Source organism: Amia ocellicauda, chromosome 1 (assembly GCF_036373705.1).
Source record: "Amia ocellicauda isolate fAmiCal2 chromosome 1, fAmiCal2.hap1, whole genome shotgun sequence".
Lineage (NCBI taxonomy): Eukaryota > Metazoa > Chordata > Actinopteri > Amiiformes > Amiidae > Amia > Amia ocellicauda.
Genome location: NC_089850.1, coordinates 47644829 through 47666870, shown reverse-complemented (window position 1 = coordinate 47666870; position 22042 = coordinate 47644829). Strand labels below are relative to the sequence as shown.

The 22042-nt window shown below is 37.4% G+C and overlaps 1 protein-coding gene across 1 annotated transcript in view; it reads left to right on the top strand.

The window, feature by feature from the left end:
- slc35f1 (solute carrier family 35 member F1) overlaps positions 1-20821 on the top strand; it is a 98789-nt gene extending 77968 nt beyond the window's left edge. The window contains exon 8 of the mRNA XM_066707669.1: positions 16360-20821. Within this exon, the coding sequence (XP_066563766.1) occupies positions 16360-16584 (225 nt within the window). The 3' untranslated portion in view covers positions 16585-20821. The remainder of the gene's footprint in view (positions 1-16359) is intronic.
- Positions 20822-22042: the final 1221 nt, after the last annotated feature.

Sequence of the window (22042 nt, the reverse complement as noted above, 5' to 3'; positions counted from 1 at the left end):
GCACCGAGCTTCATCCCCATGAACTGTTCCTTGCAGTAATAGGGGTAAACTACCATGTTTTATGGAGAATTTATGAAACCTCATGGCAATCTCTGCTGGAGTTGTGTTGGCTGCTGACCAGAGATGGTTAAAGATGGTTTCCTTTTTACATCACTCAGGAAAAAAACTGAAAATAATGCATCTGCACCTGACAACACACTCACATCAAATAATGCAATTAACTGATTTCTAGAGCCTGATTGACTCCTGAACTGGCTTTAACTGAGAAGTAAAATTCTGTTTTATTTAGTTTGGTCAAATACCATACCATTTTGTCCTCAAAGTTGATGTGTTAGAAGCAGGAAAAATAGGCAAGCATAAGGATCTGAGCGACTTTGACAAGGGCCAAATTGTGATGGCTAGACGACTGGGTCAGAGCATCTCCAAAACTGCAGCTCTTGTGGGGTGTTCCCGGTCTGCAGTGGTCAGGACCTACCCAAAGTTTAAAAAAACGAATTGATTTGTTTTCTTTCCAAATATGAGACACAATGTGATTGCCTAATCCCTCCCAACCCCAACCGCCCCCCCCCCCCCCCACACACACACACACACACACACACACACGCCCAGAGAATTTGTTCCTGGACCCCAACTACACCCCTTCCCGCACATTCTACGACAGGAACCTTTTATTTTGCACGGGAAAACTCTGCCCACACTCAGGGAGGATGGGTAACAAATATAAAAGGGTCCTTACATGTAGTCCTACCAACATTATGCATCTGTGCTCTCTCAGAGGTTGAAAAGATGAGCAATATGAGCAGAATAATGATGGTCCAGGATGCTCTGGAACAGACGATCTTGAGATCAATTCTGATCATGATGATAAATTGTCAGATGATGAGGGTATTGTCCCACAGCCATCAACTCCAAGAGAGACATTCATATAAAAAAATGGCCAAAAGAATGGTCCTCATCCCCAAACATGCGTCAGGGAACAATATCAGCTGCAAACATAATAAAGGCAGTGCCAGGGCCCACTAAGATGCCAGTGACTCCTGTCACAGATATAAAGTCTGCTTTTGAGCTGCTCATTCCTGATTCATTTAAAAAAATTGTTCTAGAAATGACTAATTTAGAAGGGAGGCGTATTTTGGGGCAGGAGATGAGAGAACTGGACGAAACCCATTTACATGCTTATTTGGGGCTTCTCATCCTGGCTGGGGTTTATAAGTCCAAAGACTAATCGACAGCCAGCCTGTGGGATGCAGGGACAGGCAGGGCCATATTCCGAGCCACCATGTCTTTGGAGACCTTTCATATTTTCTCAAGGGTCATCGGGTTTGATAATCGGGAGACAAGAGCTGGCAGAAAGGAGAGAGATAAGCTGGCATCTATTAGGACAGTGTGGGACAAGTGGGTAGAGTGGCTGCCACTACTCTACAACCCAGGTCCTAATGTCACAGTGGATGAAAGGCTGGTGGCATTCAGAGGTTGCTGCCCCTTTAGGCCTTCAAAGCCATGTCCAAGTCAAAATAAAATAAGAATAAATAAAACAAATGTGTTGAATGTCTAGTTTTTGCCAATGTACAGAAAAAACTGTTTGAAAATAATTTTTTAATGAAAAATGAGTGACTTATCATAAGTAAACCATGATCTGTAAGGGGTGAAAACTTGATTTACACTAAATATTGTTTAAATTGATATTAATTGAGCTAAAGATAATGTTTATGGAGAAAAATATTTTTTGATCTACTTTCGGATGGTTAAACATCCACCGGGTCAATTTGACCCAGGAACATTATTGCTGTTCCTTACAGTTGAACATAACAGGAGGGTTAAACTTGAAGAGTGCTATTGAAGTTGGCAGCTGTATAATAAATGCTTCAGGGGTTATGGATGCATGGTGTTCATCTTTTGAAAAGGGGTGCTACCTTAAGCATGGCTTTGAGGTTTTATCAATATTGGCAAATGGGTTAGAGTTGGTCCACTCTGCATTGCTTGGTGAGGGTAGTTTCAGAATTGGTAAGGCAGTGTACACAGTATCACAAGTAAATCAGTCCTTGAGGCCACTTGTTGAAGGTATTCCCTCACTTTATACTAAACTTCCACTAAACATCTTTGGCAGTTCCATTACTCAAAAGGCATGACAAGACTTGTCACTGAATTATGTCGGCTTCAGAGCACTTTCATGTTTCTCTTTCCAGACAGCATGGAGATTGAAAATGCAATTCAAAAGCATGGCATTGTGATATATTAATTCATGTCAGGCAGATTGCTGCATGAACGCACAAGTTTCCATTTGCAGAATACTTCTTATGCATTTACTGTATAGGTTATAAAAAAAAATGCTCAGATGCCCAGTCAGGTACACTGAACAATGGGAAATATATTAAATATTAATCGGTGAACCCTGCTGTGTATATCACAGAATTGTAACAGGCTATTGCACATTCCTGCCACGTTGCTTTCAAAGATCCAAGTCCAAAACTGCAACCAAAAAACACTATGTACTGTACATAATGGTGCTTCCTTCAAAGCTAGTTCTAAAGTGACGTCAAACTGACAACAGCCATAAACGTTGCATATGGCTTTTCCAATATACCTCCTGAATCGTAGCTTGTGAAGTAATTAAGTAGAATTCCTACAGACCTCAGTCCTGGTTTTGCAGTCCAGAGCAGCAAAGCTTTTTATATGATAAATGTCATCCAGTGAAGGGTCTAGAAATGTGTTGCTTGGATTATTGAAAAGAAGAAGCATTTCATCTTTGGAAAATATGGTCTAGGAGGCAAAGATTCCTTTAAATGTGTTTTTTGTTGTTTAGCTAGAGATGGAATGTGGTCATTACTGATGACGGTACTGTGATATAATGTGAATGCAGTCAGTGTATTTGAATATGTACTATTTAATTCCAATTAGTAGCCTTTTTTATGGGGAATTGCTCTAGCAGTTTAACTTTTATTATTCTGTAATTACTTCTCCTCTTTATTATTTGTATGAACTGAACAAACAGAATACATTCAGAGCTCCACGATAGCCATACTGTAAATTAAATACATGAAAAAGAACTCCCAAACCGTTGCAGTAGTGCTAATAGTACTAGTGGTAGCAGTAGAAAGCCATGTAGTTTAATTAAATTTATTTAAGAATGATGTTAAAATAAATAAATATTTTCAAAATGTTAGCACTGGACAATACATGCACTCAAAAACATTTTATTTTGAACCTTGACATCCTTGCCAAGCCTCTGTGAGATGATGGTCTAAAAAGACCTGAAGAACATTAGAAAACATTTGATTTAAAACAAAACAAAACGCCCCAAGAACAAGCAGGAACTAAAGACAGCTGCAGTGCAGGCCTGGCAGAGCATCACCAGGGAAGAAACCCAGCATCTGGTGATGTCTATGGGTTCCAGACTTCAGGCAGTCATTGACTACAAATGATTTGCAACCAAGTTTTGAAACTCACAATTGAATTCATGATTATGTTAGTTTGTCCAATTACTTTTGAGCCCTTAAAATTGGATTGGGGAGACCACATATAAAAATGTGTGTAATTCCTACACCGTTCACCCAATTTGGATGTAACTACCCTCAAATTAAAGATGAAAGTCTACACTTAAATCACATCTTAATGGTTTCCTTTCAAATCCATTGTCGTGGCATACAGAGCCAAAATGATGACATTTGTGTCACTGTCCAAATATTTATTAACTGTATGCATGTAATGTGAATAAGAACATAAAAAAGTTTACAAACGAGAGGAGGCCATTCCACCCATCATGTCCATTAATAACTGAGTGATTCAAGGATCCTATCCAGTCTATTTTTAGATGTTCCCAAATTTTCAGCTTCAACCACATCGCTGGGGAGTTTGTTCCAGATTGTGACAACTCTCTGTGTGAAGAAGTGTCTCCTGTTTTCTGTCTTGAATGCCTTGAAGCCCAATTTCCATTTTTGTCCCCGGGTGCGTGTGTCCCTGCTGATCTGGAAAAGCTCCTCTGGTTTGATGTGGTCGATGCCTTTCATGATTTTGAAGACTTGAATCAAGTCCCCACGTAGTCTCCTTTGTTCCAGGGTGAAAAGGTTCAGTTCCCTCAGTCTCTCAGTAGGACATTCCCTTCAGACCTGGAATAAGTCTGGTTGCTCTCCTCTGAACTGCCTCTAGAGCAGCGATATCTTTCTTGAAGTGTGGAGCCCAGAACTGCACACAGTATCCAGATGAGCTCTAACTAGTGCATTGTACAGTCTGAACATTACTGCCCTTGTTCTCAATTCTACACTTTTGACAATATACCCTAACATCCTGTTTGCCTTTTTTATTGCTTCCCCACATTGTTTGGATGGAGAAAGTGAGGAGTCCACATAGACTCCTAGGTCTTTCTCATGCGTTACTCCATCTAGTTCTGTTCCTCCCATAGTGTAATTATAGTGGAAATTTTTGTTACCTGCATGTAATACCTTGCACTTGTCCACATTGAATTTCTTCTGCCAGGTGTCGGCCCACAACTGAATATTCAGTCCCTCTCGGCAGCACAGGCTATTCAAAGGGACTTGGATAATATTCAGTTGTGGGCATGTGTTTTTGCTGCTATTGCCTATGAAATAAGATTGATTAGCTTTACAAAAAAATATGTTCTCAAAATACTGAATTTATTTACAGTACTTTTTCATTGCAAACCAAATATTGTACCCAAATCTTAATCAGTCTCTCTGTGGATACAAAAACCTTGAAGTGAAAAAACAAAACTAAAAAGGCATTGGATCTGAAATACTGAGGGCAGTATGCCAGATCCACCACTAGCATGCACAAAATATCTCCAGGCTTTTGAACAAATTAAATAGGTTATGTTATGTTAAGAGCCAATATGCCTCTGGATAACATTATTTTTGTAAATGTAATTACAAAACTGACTGATTTGTTAAAGTAGTGAAACATTTTCAATCTCTTGTTTTTAGCCTACAGTAATATATTTCTGATTATTCAGAGAAGGCTTTTTTTTTGTTTTGGGTGTATTTTATCACGTCACTTGCTCTGCACATTAACAAAGATCTTTGTTCAGTGTAGGTCTAGTTATGCTTAAGGGTACATCAGTGCACTTCATTTAGATTCTGCCCATATTTGTACTTGATTTCGCCTTCACAAATCTATACAGCAATTAGAAGACAAATAGACTTTTTAGTTTTATTTTTTTCTTCAAATAAGTTTATGCAGGATATACTGAATGGATTAGTTGGTCTTCTCAGTGGACAATATATTGTGGAAGTCAGACCACTTCAGACAGAAAGGCAATGTTTAGTGTAATTTGTTATCCAAAGCCCTTTGAACAAACATTTATAATGTAAATGCTGGTTTTGATGCACCAGGATTGCAAGCCGCTGCATATGAAATGATGTATATAAAGCAAGTCAGAAAAACGTTGTATACACTTAGTGTGGCAGCTGCATGATCAGAAGTCAGTCTGAGAAGCTGTTATTGGCAAACAACAGTTGCGTTGAAATGTTGGGCTGTGCAGGCAGTCCAATATGTCTTTCCCAGATGCCCAAGGTAACCTCTTCCCTCATTAAGACACTTCTGTTATTATTGAAACGTCATATATATATGTGTGCAATTATACATGTATGAAATGCAGTTGAGCATGTTTGCTGCTTTTTTTAATTCTGTGATTGATTTTGAGCCCACACCTGGTTTGGAATATTAGCCTTGTAAATCTTTTTGATGTGCTATATGTCCTTTGTCTCCTTATCCTGTATCAGCTACATAAATGTAAACAAACACAGAACTTTGTACAAGATTGCCAAAGTGAAACATGGAAATGCTAAGCAGATTTCACTTTACCTTAATTGCAGTAATTAATCATCCAATTTAATCTTGTACACTGCTGTCAAATTGGAAAAGATCCTTTACCTTTCTTAACTTTTTAGTGATCTGAGAAAATACAGAAATTAGATTTCCATATAGACAGTAGTAGTGTGCACACGTCTCTGCTTTGGGGGGTGTCAGTAGTAGTCCATGTCCTATGTCAGAACATGCAAGACATTTATCAGAGTGCACTGATGCACTGACAGGTCACAATAATACTGTGGCATTATAAAAATGTTAGTCAGACTTTTACTATGATGATTAAATACAATCAGAGCAGTCAGGCATAGTCTTTTGTTTTATTTTTCATGCTGTCTTGATTTAACATTTAAGCATGAAAGCTCACTATTGCACAGGACCATGAATGAATTACTGCATCAAAAGAACACCCCCCATTGTTTTCATTTGTACTTGACTCCCTAGGCTACCCGCTCCATCATAAATACAATGAAACCATCGGTGTGCAACTGGGAATATGACAGGCTTCTTCAGGGAAGGAATTCTGTTGAATGCCTGAGATTGCACAGACCCTTCGCTGGCCTTTATTTAAAAGTGTTGGCAGAGGGCGCCCCTTCTTTCCTGTCTCAGGATGCCTGTTGCCAGCTGTGCCAGCACCCTGCTCAGAGCTGCAGTGTTTGCGTTGTCCGCCTTTAATAAGGCCTTCTGTCCCTCAGAATAATTCATTTCTCATTGTGATCGATTCGCTTGATCAAATCTAAGGGCAGTAATAGTTAGTTGGCAAGCTTATATCTCCCCCTGGGTAATTTCACACATGAGTAAGTGATTGAGACAGCATTGTACTCTAAAAATGAATTTCCCTCATTGCCAGGCACATTCTTTCACTTGATCCGAGGCTCTAGCAGCGGTGGGGTTTTGTCTTATTCCAGTACTGTTCTCTTTGAGAAATTCTTTGCTGGAAGAAGAGAGCAGCCCTGGTTGCCTGTTCATCACCTTATTTCTGCCTTTTTAATGTTAAGAAATGAATGAACTCCCCAACCATGGTCTGAAAACTTTAATCCTTCCCAGTACAAAATAATTACCCTGCAGGTGGGTTTAATTATTAAATATGACATAGCTTATTTAAATGAAGCCTCATTCTTCTTCATTATTTGTGTTGCGCTCTGTCTGTAACAATTCACTACAGTATATTAAATACAAAGAAAAGAAGGATAGTTCAGAATGAAGTATTGATCTGGATTCAACTTTCTCATATGCAAATGCTATTTCTGGCATTAAAATGCAAATTAATTTTGTAAAATGTATTATAACATTGTCTGTCAAATTATATTTTATGTCTTCCATGGCCATTTAGGATAGTTTTCCTGAGGAAAAAAAAAAAAAACCTTCATACCTTCCTGAGGATGGCAAGTGACATTGAGAAATGGAACAACTGAATGGATCCCTTGCTTGTGGATCAGCAAAATAATCCCAAACCTGCGCATTACCACTTCCATGTTTCAGAGTGTGACCCATACATCATACTGACAGTCTTGCCTGGTTTTCTTCTCATATATTGTTTCTATTGGCATTAAATAATTCATTATCAAATATTTATCATGCTCTTTTGCCTGATATTCATGGTTTAATGCCATTCCCTGCCATTTCTAATGTTTTCTTATCTCAGCAAAGGTTTTCCTTCCTCTCGTGCCATCTTCTCTTTACTGTACCTTTTGATATGAGAGATTGAATTCTGCAGTAGGGTGAACACTGGTTAGAAAAGGAGTAACCCTGCCTTTCCAGACAATCACCGTTTGCATAGCTACCATTTTTTATCTTGATCCTTTCTTTGTTGTCCATCATCTGTTCAGTGAAACATTCACTTTTTCATACTACCCCCCTAAGAATACATTTCCTTGTGATGGCATGATCATGATCATTATGCATTATCTCCTTCACTGAAGACATGTTAATGGGACATATTTTTAAATATTACAACTGATGATTGCTGCTTTAATTTTGGTTCTGTGAGAGAATCTGGGTTTCCTTTCTCCATCTCGGAAATGGTGCCCACAGATATGGCCTGCCACCGGCTTCGATTAGGCCAGAATTCGGCAGCCAAAGTGGGGAGCAGACTGGTGTCACAGAGTGGGAAGTTGAAGACAGCTGTAAAGAGGGAGATAGACGTTAGCAAGTGGGAAGGGACACAGGGGGTAGAGATATTAAAGAGCTCACGGATATTAGAGATATTGGAGTAGAAGCACGAGGCGAAGTCTTGTGAAGAGGCACTAGAGGATGTGGTGTGGTGGGTAGGTAGCGTGGGCTGTGAGAGGAGAACAGGATGCTGGGCCAGAAAATTAGACTATTTAGCAGAGGAGAGATAAGAGTGATCTGCATACATTAATACTGGCATTTAATATATCGATTCATAAATAATAAACAAAAAGCAATCTGAACAGAATGGAGCCTCATAGTTTAGGAATGAAGTCCATATAACACGTGGGATTCATCAGACTGCAGTGTTTGACACAAATGCTAGGAAATCATCACTTTATCTTGTATTTGACGTTGAATTGGACAGCTGGGGTGGGGCAGTGATTGTGCTTTCAGCTACAATTCTCTGTTGCACTTGTATGTCCTCAATACAGATAAATTGTGATCCCTGTTTGTAATTAATGTTTTTGTATGTATTACATTTTATGATTCTAGTTGCCTGTGGCATATAAAATGATTACATCCCACCTAGTGCCGGCATTATAAATTGATGCCTACTGGTATTCAGAAAGTGTGTTGTTTACTGTCTAGTTTCAAAAAATAACATTATTTGTATAAAACCATTTCCAATGTGATTATAGTTCCTCTCTAATTATTCAGATTTGTTACTGTCATTTGCTGGTGGCAAATGCAACTAAGAAGGGTAGAGGAAGTGCCTGCATGCCCCCCTTTTCATTTGCATATTGTTCCCTCTGCTGCCAACATGCAGATATCTTTCAGGAGAACCCCAAGCTGCTGCTAGCGATGTCTTTTCCATCCTCGTCTTACATCACTTTTGCTCTGCTTTTCACAACTGGAAAAGGCAGGGACTCCATTTTGTTTGTTTCTATTTTGGGTTAAACCTACACTAAATACAAAAGAAAAGCTCTTTTTTACTTTACGATTGCCTCTGATCTGTGTATGCATTTTCATTTCACTTTATTTTACTTTTTCGCTATTTGACCTTCTAAAGCAAGGTTGTCTTGATTCATTTGTGATTAAATGCAGTGCAGCCACCACATAGTCTAGGTGTTGCAGATAGGAAAGCATAAACTGTTCAGATTAAAAGTTGCCTTTAGACAGAGCTGACATCTCCGGCAATAGAGCTGGGCTGAGGTTCTAATGATCAACAGTGAATTGATTTCACTGGTTTAGCTGTGAAAGAGGCCAAAAGGGCACTCACTATTACAGGCAAGATACTAACAAGAAATGAATGAAAATGAGGCAAGAGCCTTCCCATCTAATAAGGCACTGTGGTGTAACTGGATATTGTTGAATGCTGCTCATACTGAAGAAAAAAATATATATATCAAATGAGTTCTAGGCCCAGAGCTCTCTGGCCTTTTCACTTTTTAAAATTAGTTTTTTGCCTTTTTAATGTTACTGTTTTTTATTTGAAAGTAGTAGACATTAACAGATTAATATAAAAGTACAAATTAAATGTATACTTTGTTCAAGCTATATTGAAAATGTATCTCTGCTTGCATTTTTACTATAAGATGTCTAAATGATAGTTGATGGTGGGGGGGGGAATCCCAAAAGCCTCTTGATTCAGTAATCTGGTTATAAAAAGTGGTTAGGGATAGTGTAAATAACATAGATAATTTTATTTGTTTTGCACATGAACTTGAATGGCGCTTCATTACATTCTGCCTGACGATGGTATTCTTGTTAGTAAGAACACCAATTCTTCAAATAGGTTCTAACTGGACAGCCAACATCTTTTGAATACATTTCAAACAAACTTATTTTGGTGCCATATTTTCTGGAGAAGTATATAAAATAAATATATAAACAGAGGCGTACAGCATGCCCCCGCAGCCCCCGCGGTGCGGGGGGGCCCACAGAGATGTAAGGGCCTCAACTACAACATTTAAAAAAAAAACATAAATAAATCAAGAAAATAAGAATAATAGTTGCACTCCAATCCTGGGGGTGGAATAGTGCTCCGATCTTGCGGGGGGGCCACCATAAATTCCCATACGCCACTGTATATAAACCAATAATAAGGGGCATCACTGTTACTGGGGTCGACTATCAGATAACAATCATGCAACCTAAAAACATCCAGTAAAACCTGCTTTGATATTTTGAAAACAGGAATAACTTTGCCAGTGGCTTTGCAAGTTGTTTTTGTGGATACTATTGACTGTCCTGTAGTCAAGGTTATTTATAAGCCACAGGGGTATTTAGGTGCAGTGAAGTGCTTTTGCTTCCTTTAACATATGGTTTTGGTTTAGAAATTGTCCTTGGATTGGAATTATGCGCAGAAGTGTGCGTCGTGGAAGAGATGATATTGAAATTGTATTGTAGAGGCATACAGAGGGTGCTGACAAGAGACCTGAAAAGTAGCAATTACTTCACACTTGCAGCTTTTATTCCTCTCTGCTTTTGTAAGGACTGTCAACTCCAGAGCTTAGCTTCACCAGTTCGTCAGCTTCATCAAAAGCTGCATGACATCACTGCAGTGAATACAATTATTAAAGCTTTAAAACTTTAATTTTCAGTCAGTCCAAGTAGACAAATTAATAGAATTACAAGGATTATGAATTAATTAGAGCAGCTTTTTACAATGCTTTGAAGGCAAGTAGCTTACGTTTTTCTTTTTTAAGCACTAATTGCTTTTGAATTCCAGTGTAACTAGGAAAGTAACTTGGCTTTGTTGACAGCCACAGATAATGCCTTTTAATGAAGCAGAGGGATAAGACTGAAGGTGTCCTGGATTGCTTTTGGAATTGAGTAATGATTTTCATTAATTTTCTCGAGGATGTTTCAGAGATTGAAATAACTTTGTATTATGGTCACAGATAACAAGCTCTCAGGTGAAGCATTGACGGATAAACCTAGCGATAATAAATGTGTTGTCTTCTTTTCAGAAAATAAAGCAATGCCCCAGAAATTACTGGTTTGTTAACAAAAGGGCCATTCATAAAGGAAAACAAATCGATGTTTCCTAGACTGCACAAACAAGCATTGCATCTGGTGATATGTTCTGAAACAGATGAAATTGATTTGTGTTAGCTGTTTGATTACTGCTATTGTGTAGAAATTATGATTTCCAGTACTCTGATAACTAGAAAAACACTTGGTTTGTCTCTGGGTTTTCACTGCTCCCCTCTGATGGACTGAAATGTCAACACCACAGAGTTCATCCAATGAAGACAATAACACATCTGGAGGATGTACACAGAGATTAGTCATCTGTGCCATACTCCTCACAGGTAATTGGTTCATCAAGTGTGAGAAGATTATGAATTTTAGTTTCAGCTGTTGAGCTGGATAAAACATAATTAGGAGTTGCCGAAGAGAAGTTATCTTTCTTTTAAGATGCCATTCTGTAGTATAGTCAGATTAAGGAAAAGGTAATGTGATTTATTGGTGGGTTGTAGCCAGCAGGGCCTTTATCCCTTTTAGTTTCCAGTGTAGATTTCTGCCTGTGTGCTTCCCAGGTCCTTTTCCTTTGGACTGGAAAGGATTTTAAACTGTAACAGTCATACTGCTGTATCTCTGGTTGGAGAAAACAGAGGTGTTCAACAAAGGAGCTAAAGCATGTGTTGCTACATTGCACATTCAACTTCTATATCATGCTGATTGTAGCAAAATATTTTGAATTTCTGAATTTTTCACCTCTCGTTTTTTACAAATATAATAAATAAATGTGTATGGGCCTTTTTAAATGTATACTCCCTGAAATACTAAATTATTAATGACAGAAAAATATAATAGATACAACACTTAAACATAATAATAATAAAGAATAATAATAATGTCTACTGTTTCTCTAACTTCAGTGCTATATATATGTGCGTTTATCGTTTCAGGGGTCCATTAGGAGATTCAGATATCTGTAAATAATTGCAGTGTCGCACTGTTAAGAAGGGAGTGTTCTTTGCTTGCTTTTGATTTTATAGGCTACACGGTTACTGAGCTGAGGACGGCAAATGGTTGTATCCTGACACAGCATGCTAGAGAGGATAGATCACATTCATTTCCAGGTTATTGCTTTTTAGAGCTCCATCGTATCCAGCTGGCATGAGCATTGTCTCTCTCTTCCCTCTGTAGTATAACAAGTTAATGAACCTCTTGACAGAGTGATCGGTTTAATTTGTTTCCTGCAGTCTACATAAATATTGTTCTCTAGAGTATTTATTTTTCTGAATGTTAAACTGAGGCCCTGCAGGCAGAAAACGTACACTATTGTTGTTTATTTTATTTTTTTGTAACATAGCAACAGGGAAAATGTCTGTCATTCACAAACTAATTATAAATCTTAATTGTAATTGTTAACATTTCTAATGAGCAAGAGGACAGGTTCCCTTTCTCAAATGGTTTCAATCAGTCTCCTTTGATCTGCATTTCTCTTGCTGGAAAATATTTTCTATCCCCAAAAACTGGAAATTAACATATGAGCTGAATACAACTAACCCCAAAGTGTTAAATTGACCATAGAGATGCACAATGTGGATGGTATCGGATTAGGTTGCAATAGTGTGTCTTAATTAAGTAGAGGAAGCTAAACCTTGGTGCTTATACACTACATTTCTCAACAGGTCGCAGTTGAAGTCAATGTTGGTGCACGTTTCTGTTGTGCTTTGTGCTGATGCTTGCTAAATAATGTGCAGTATGACAATTCCTGACAACAACAGGCCTTGGGCTCCCTCAGGCTCTGAGGAAAAGTAAAATGTGCTTTTCAGTCAGCATAGCCACTGGGAATTTTAGGTCTTGGGACTATATTGTGTTCAGTTGCAGCATACACTGTGAAAAGGCTTATACAAAGTATGATTTAGAATTTTCCCTTTTAAACTTGCAATCTAATGAGATTAGTTTTTGTAACATTTATGCAGCTTGGAAGTTTGGGATTTTATCAGAGAGACAATAGTCCCCATCTTTTCATTCTCATGTAAGCCCATGGCTTTGTTGTGTCTGGTTTATTTTCTTAGGTGATAAACTTACTTAAAAGAAGAAAAAAAAAATGAATCGTATTTTTTTTTATATTGTGATAAGGGGGGGTGTAGTAATTTGAAACGAGCAGTTGTACTAAGTGACAATCACCCACGGAGCAGTGTGTGATATCCTACAGGGAACTAACGATAATATTTTTGGTTGCATTTTATTTTATTTTGTGTGTTAATGCATTAATTCAGTCCTTCATTCTAGACAGTCCTCTGTATTCATACCGTGTAGTTCAATAGAGATAAAGAGCGTAACAGTGCTTCTCTGACTTGGCATTTGACTGGAATTAGACTTTAATGATCAGCTTGGCGTAACTTCAGTGCTACTTCTATATGCATAATATTAAGATAGAGAGAGTTTCTTATGACCTTGAGCAAATGTCGTACAGCAAGCAAGTGAGGGTTCACCATCAGGGTGACTAGTCTGATAAAAAGGGAACAGATTGTGCATGTCATTCTCTCATAGTTTTTTTAATCCGGATGAGGCAGCATACCTGTCTAGTATAGGCACTGTTTGCGTCTGATTTAACCAAGATTACAGTAGAATAAGACAAAATGTTCATTATTTTTAATTTAACACACTAGCCCACACTCTCACTATGTCCTGTTTATGTGACAAGAACAAGGGGGTTAGTGGAGCATGTCTTCTACCAGTGCAGATAACCTGACGTCACTGCCAGCGCTGGCAAGGCGAGAGTCTCCGTGAATTACAGGGGAAGCAGTCTCAGTGGGTGACAAGACCCAGCAGTCAGCTGAGATAAGGAGCACGCAATAATTAACAGTGCTCCCATTTTGCATTGTTAGAGACTGTGCTATCAGCATGGGGTGCTTGTAATTGGTAACAGCGTGTTAATCAAGAACACACCATTTCAAGGCTGCCCAATGGCCCAAGAGGCGTTGTAGCTAAAACTGTGAAAGGCAACGTTCTTCTCATTTCTTATATCTCTTCTGCTTTATTATGACACGTATGATAAGAATGTGGTCATACGATAAGGTGCAGGGACACCAGCTTGTGAAACAGGACAGTAATGCAGGGTGTTGTCTTTGAGACTCTTTATTCTTTGAGATATTCTTGTCTATCTTACATGTGTACTGTGTATAAAATATCAGGTAAAACGTCGAGTGATGGGAAGGAAACTTGCCATGACTAGGAGGACTTGCTGAAAGGATGAAATGAGATTCATCACAGAGGTCCCTTGACTGTATTTCCTGAGCCACATTTTAATGCACCCACTATCACACTATTTCCCAAGGGCCTGACCTTTGTGACCTTTTACCCACGCTTGTCAATAAAACTCACTTCTTCTCGCTTCTTTTAAGGTTCTAAGGTTTTTTTTTAAGGCATCATCCTTCACAGTGGGAGAACTGAAATTGGAGATGGTGCTGCATATTGACTACAAGGGACAGCCTGTCTTTAACCTAATTAGCTGTTCTCAGATGTCATGGGTAATATACCTTTCATAAAGCGTAATTGCAAAAAATAGAAGACATATGTTCGCGGGCACAGTGTTTTTCAGCATGTCCCTTTGCACCTTATCCACAGATTAATGGTGATAAAGCTATTGTCGCTGCACAAACCATTGGCATTAATTACCCAAAGGAGCTCAATGTCACACAGCCTGCCAATCATAAATTCTGCCTTTCCTCAAGTGTTGAAAATGGACACATTTATTGCTCTGTTGCACATAGTGGTTTTTGCAACCATGTCCAGACTGAATGAGATATTGTCTCATTTATAATCCATCCTGTAAATAAGGGAAGCCGATTCAAAGTCTTTGTATGCTTTATAAACGGTCAATGTTAGTCTGAGGACTCTCAAAGAAATCTAGAAAAGGCAGGGAGACGGACCTCGCATCCAAAATATGAATGCAGTCTTATTGATGGATCTTATCGATTTGATTCTTAAATCAAAACTGCACACCTTGACAGTATTGTATATCTTGAAACATGAAAGGGGATTTAAAACCCAAAATCTAGTTCACATATCTTTGGTTTTCTTTGTTGTTCATTGACTGTTTTATATAGATGTGTGTATTTGTGTTAAATGTAACAGACATCAAGTTCAATAAATGTATTTCAATAAAATAGCTTTAATTTTCAAGGAATTATGCTAATGTACTGTTGTACTATAAGTCCCTTAAACCCAAGCAAATGGTCAATATTAGTAAAATGAATGCTGGCTTTTCTATATTTACAGTTTTGCCATGATTTTATCTTTTCAAGTTGACAGAGGCTTTTTACTGGGGCAGATGTACGGATATGCCCTTCAGTTTAAAGAAGGTTGCCGAACCGACTGATTGATTTTTGAAATGGAAATTTACCAAGGCCACTGTAACTTATTCCAACTAAATTTAAAAATGGAATGGTGGGGGGAAAAAAAGGTAATTTCTGCCCCCCTAATGATTGATGTAATCATTTAAACTGATTTACACTTTGTTTGTTTGTTTTCATCTTGGTTTAGAGGTGAATGAAAACCTTTATTGCCAAAAGCCACAGGTACTATAGTACAGTAATGACCCCAGATTTCTTTGTGCATAATACCCAAAAAGTATATGATACAAGATCCTCCTTTAATGCATGTATGCATCTGATTTGCTGTGCCGAGTTTTAGTTCGGAGCTTTAGCTCGGGGGAAACTTATTAGAAGGAAAGTGTGATACGGCATGTTCTGTCTCCCAGTCTTCACTTCACTGGCACAGTGTTGATGCTGCATAAACCCGGTGTGGATCCTGAAGCACTCTGCTCTCGACTGACAGTTTGAAAGTTTTAGTAATGTTTTCCTCACAATTATTTGACAATGGAGAGGTTGTCATTGTATATATCTTAAAGGAGTAGGGGAAAAACTGTGTGACAGCCTACTAAAGTGTATTTTCGTGTTTGCACATTGTGCTCAGTTCTTGCCATTCAAGACTTCATCTCCTGTTGGTTTTCCGGGAAAGAGGGAACATCCACACAACTTTGTTTTTACCATCTTGCTATCATTTTAACATGTAATGCAACAATTCCCTCATGGAATTATACATTAGGTTTTCCTAATTTAGACCCTTATATCCTTAAGGGACTGATGAGTGGCAAGTGGCGATGTCATGCTTCCCACTGTCACAAAATGTGCCCGCAATAGCCTGCAGGCATTCACCACTAACAATGGACTCTGCCTTTATTCAACACCTCTATTCATTGCAGCCTGTTTAGTGTCCAAGTGTTTCATAGAGACTCCTGTTTATGGGCCCCATGTTTTACTGTACAGATTAACTTGGAATATGGATTCTGTTGTGTTTCTATGATTTGTGATAACACCAAAGTGAATACATTATGGGTATTGTTTGTTGTTGTCATTGTTTGTTTCTTCTCACATCTGTGTTTCTCTTCCCCTTCAGTTTTCAGGCCTTTACCTCCTCTCCTTTTTCGTCATCCTGCTGGGGCTCATCCTGTACTCCTCTTCCTCCACCTATGTGGCCCAGGATCCCCGCGTCTACAAGCAGTTCCGGAACCCTGCGGGACCCAACACGGACCCCCCGGCCTCGGGGCCCCTGGAGCCCTCCGTCACCTACACCAGCCTGGGGCAGGAGACCGAGGAGGAGCCCCGCATCAGGGTGGCTTGAGCAGGGGCGGGAGGGGGGCGCTGGGGCAATGCCAACACCTGCTGACCCACCCTCACTGTCTGTAGAGAGAGAAATTCACTGGATGAGAAAACAAATCAAAAAAAGTAGCAGAAGAACAAATACACTGTGATCACAAACTGTGAATAGCTACTTGTGACATTTGAACATTTTTTTAAATGTGTGTATCAACTCCCTACATTTTTATGATGTTCAGAATAATTTGTCGTGAGTTTAACTGTATTTTTTTTTTTCTTTTTTCTTTTTTACATTGTAGCTCAACTTTAATCGAGGTGATTTGTCAAAGCTTTCAGGCAAAATTGTAGAATGTTGTTTTAACTGTATTGGTTGAGTCATCGTAAATTCAGGATTGCTTGTTATTAGATTTTCATACTGAGCATTTCAAGAACACATTTTTTAAATTTGCAGACTTATGATATAAAAATATTTATTTCTGGGCAGCTAGGACCTCATTGTGCATAGCCATAGAGTATTGTAGCAGCAGCAAAATCAGATTCAATGTAGCCATGTATTACATAGAGCTGGTTTATTCCATGACCTGTAGAAATTCATAGTAGCTCATTATGGGATTAGGGATTATGCTTGCTCCTTTTGCATTGTTTATTACAAAATGAGATGGTTTATTTCTCATCACATTTAGAAATCACTCTTGTTTTAGGGTTAACTAAACTCAGATTACACTCATTCTTCACTGTAATCTCCTAATTCAAGTAACACAAATATCTAATCTGACAAAGACCCTCAACACACTAGACATAATGTCTTAAATAATTATTTCTACATGTGTAGAACAGTGCAATACAAACATAATATTTGAAGAAAATGTAACTGTTGTTTATGTCTAAATTGTTTTTAAGTTTTCAAAATTGGACAGATTTTAATTGTTTAACCCACAAGGGTCTAATTTATAGTGATTCACACATGAAGCCTGGAGCTCTGCGCTCACACTTGGGAGGCAAGTGTCCCGTCTGTAAGAAGTGTCCATTTCGGTATCTAAAAATAGAGAGCCATTAGTTTAAATAGCGACCCAACACCCTACAGTTAAATTACTTCCCTAAATGTTTCCGTTTACAGTAGAGGACCGGTGGGGACTAACAGATGCATTCTTTACATGCTTGAAAAATAAACTTTCAAAAGGAGCAAGCTTAAATGTCTCTCTAGGATGAATGCAAGAATTTGTTTTTTATATATATATATTAAAAAAAAAAAAAAAAAAAAAAAAAAAAAGCCATCATATAGTTAATTAAGTATCCCGCCTCAGAGTATAGCTAGTTTGGTGTGTGTAATGATACAAAGTCTGGGCAAATCCTTAACACTCTGGCCTTTGAAAAGCTGTATCTGTTGCACAGCCTGAAGAAGCCCAGATATAATCTCCCACCAATAGGGCATTGGAGAAAAACAAACATTTGAAGGAGTTACCCTGCACAGTTACTTGTTTTTGTTTTATTTTTATGCAATGATCATCCTTTCCCTCTTTTAGTAGATGTTAATTTTAAAGGCCTCCATTTTGCTATTTTATTTGAAACAGCCATCCCGAGTCCTTTGAGGATTTTAGAAAAGCATAACTGCAGGCATTAATAACTGCACATTTTGTCGACTAGAAAATAAGATGGAAAAATGCAATTTTAAGCTATTTAACCCTTTCATCAAATTTACTGACTGCAGAAACAGATATTAGAAAGTGTTAGAAACGCAATGTTGATATGTTGCTGACAGGAGTTTGCTGAAGACATTTATTTGAGAAATTAACATTCCTTTTTGAGCGATCTCTTTTTCTTTATGCAGGTTTACCATTGTGTGTCAGGAGATCTGCAATCTCACATTTAAATCCGTAGTGTAATATGCAGAGTGTTAGTTTTATTTTAGAGATGTAATATGAACAATTTCTAATTTTGTACTATGTGAACAAAGTAGTATATTTTAGAGGATGCAGACTGCCATGCCACTAATGGTTACACAACAGCATTCTCTGAATAATTACTTTAAAAAAAAAGTTGCCATGTTTCTTCTCCTAGTTCTCTTTAATGTTTGTGTGTGTGCAAGTTTCATCGATCTGAGTTCTGTTAGAACCCATCCAAAGTAGTATTCATTCAAACAGGATCATTTATTTTGGGACTTGAATGTAGCACTGGTATTAATTAAACCAAAAGGAGTCATGGCCAAGGTTAGATGTTTTTTAAAATGTGAAACTGACATGTACAGGTGTGTGTCAAAGGCAGGATTAAGTCACGTGGGACCTGGACATTTTTATTTTTTGAGCCACATAAAGTGAAATTCTTTTCTCTAAATTCAGTGAGGTTTCTTCTTATAAAACAAACATAACCTGAAGAATATATATATATATATATATATATATATATATATAAATTAATTAATGATGTGCACATTTCTTATTTATATTCAGGTACCTTTGTGTAGTGACCTGTTATTAGTTTTGGTTTAGTTTAATTTGCGTCCCTCACTAATATGCTGTTCCATGTATAGCAGAAATTAGCTTCCTTTTTAAAATGTCATGAATACTATTCAGCTGGAGGTTACTGATGGTTTAAAAGTGCCATCTATACTAGCCATGATGCGCTACATCATTTCTGTGTCTGATATTCCTGATGTTTATGCACATGATTTAGTTTTAGGATGTTCCCCTACAGCACAGTGGATCCTCAATTTGTACATTTCATAGGTTTTTACCAAGATAAGTTCTTGGGCCACGGGACTGTGAACCTGCCACCACATTGCCTCTTCACCACAGCAAGAGTATGTGCACTAGCAACATGCAAGTAGCAAAAAGCTAAGAAAAAAAAAAGTTGATACAGGAATTAAATCCAGGTATATTGAAAAACTGTGGAAATAAAATCTTAACATCAGGAGCTGATCTGTTGCAATAACTTTTGTAATCTGTCTTGGCTGCATCTGGGGAGAGGTGTTCTGAAACAAATAATAGCTGGGCTGTAATTATAAAATAAAAATAAAAAGGAAATATATTTTCTTGTCAAGATAAGACTCTCCTGGTTCAGGAAAGTATTTAATGTGTTTAGTTTTTGAATCACAAATTAACAGCAACCAAGTAGTATAGCAAAGACAATAACTGTGTTGACTGTTAGGCCTTTTATAGGGATTTTGAAAAGAGCAAAAATACAGACAAAACCTCTCCTTTAAATTTAACAACTTCTCTCATCAGGAGTAATTAACTTGAGTTATTCATAATGTTTTACTCCATTTGTAAATCTTCAATTTGAAATCAGTGCTGTGAAATTCTTAAACAGTTATGTTCTGATACCACTATTTAGTGACATTCAAGATTGGCTTTAATAACGTTCTTATCATTTTAATACATATTTTACTTCATATTGCTAATGCAATTCACATGGTTTTTCTTTCGAAGCCTCACATTCACTAACTTTTTAACAGAATTACAGTTGTGTTAATCATGAGTATATATTTATTTTAAATTCAGCGCTAAAGCATCTGTATGTTTTCATTAAACAGATGTTATTTAAAGCTTTTTTTACTGAATGAGAAGGGGCCTGGTATAGATCATCACTAAAATATATTGGTTTCTTAAAATAATAAAATACAAAATTTAAGTAATGACCAATAAATCTAGAAAACTGAACATTTTTACCAAATTGTTTAAGCCCTTAGGAACATTTTAATATGACATTTAGTTTAATATGAGGTACACAGACCTGTCACAAATGTTGCATATCTTAGTGAGCTAACTCTGCATTTTATGTTTAATTTTCATTTTAAGGAACTAAAACCTACTGTTGGAATACACTGTATGTGGTATATTCCAGCTATGAATATAAAATAAAATAAAATATATATAACTAATCTAGTCATTTAAGAACATGTCACTATAAAAGACACCATTTCAATTTTTGCATCACCATAACTGAAAAGGAAAGATAATTCTCTAGTGTAGCTAATGCTATTTTGTGCTATTAACATTTAGACGTAACTTTTTTGTTTGTTTTAACCATTTAGTTATATTCAGAAATAGTTATGACTACATACTGTACCCCATGGGTAAATCTCTTTTGTTAATAAATCCTTATAGAGCACACTTAACTCAAGATTGCAAATGGAAAGAGAATACCAAAACGTGCACAGTTTCCATGGAAAACAATGTTTTTGATATTTTGCATGCTCTCAATGGATTGGCTGTGGTAATGTAATACCTGTATGATGTTTTCAAATAAATGCTTTATGAAACTGACGAGGAGAATCTATTTATTTTTTATGCACACTCACAATGGCTGCTCTTGAATCTAGACAAAATATCTAAATAAACACCCAAAAAGATCTGAAACATCTGTGTATTTTCCCTTGTACATTCCAGGACATTTCCCAGAAGCAGAAGAGTCTCCCTGGTTGCTAGGAGTTTGTATGGATCTGTCAGCCTGGAGCTACAGACCCAAGACTCATCCTCTAGGCATCTGTCTCACTGTATAAACAACTGTATATTTCAGCACCTAAATGAAAGAGTCATTATATGAAAGATCAGTGGGAATTCTCTTTGCAAGCTCATCTTTTGTTGCATATTGTGCATAAAAAAGGTACACGTACTATAATCCTAGCATAACAATGCTTAAATAAGCAGTATTCATAGGTTCCCTACATGCACAGAAATTGCTAAATGAAAATAAATATCACTGCAGACCTGAATCCATTTCACTGTTTTATAGCTTATATATTGTTGACATTCGTGTGTTTTGTTCTGTTAAAATATAAAATGTATATATTCCTCTTATTTGACAGATTTGCCAGAGTTGTAACCAAGTCACTAAAACTGGGACTTCAGTTGAGTTGAGTCATTCCAACTCTGTCCTGATCAATCTGTGAGTTACTGTATCAGCAGGGGTCAGTAAGGAATTTGCAGAGAGAAACAGAATCTCCTTCCTTCTGATAACCAGGGAAGAAAACATTCACCTTATAACAAACAGGGCCCACACCTGTAAACACAACCTTGGTTGAGGGTCTTAAAGTAGAACACATAGGTATGACGCCCAAATTTGTACGTGAGAGCAGTTGCACACTAAGATTTGCTCACCTTTTCCTACTGATTATGTCTGACACAAAGTTCATTAAAGACTAAGAAAAATGAAAGCCAGTTCAATTACCTATGTTGTGGTAATGACAGTGCTGAATTTTGTCCAAATGGTAGTTGCCAGACAAAGAATACTTTCAGGATACTGCCCTTCATATGGAAATGCAATGAAAATGCAAATTCAGCTGCAGTGATCTGATATCTATATTTGTATCTTTAGACTGTACAAATCCTTTTGAAAATAACTTTCAAATTTAAAGTTGTCCCCATATTGCTGAAAGCAAATAACACTTTTCATTATCAAACCCTCACTTTCTCTTTTGTGCCCATGAATGTAAACACAGTTGAATGAATAATGACCTGAAAGGCATTTTGCAGAAAATAAATAAA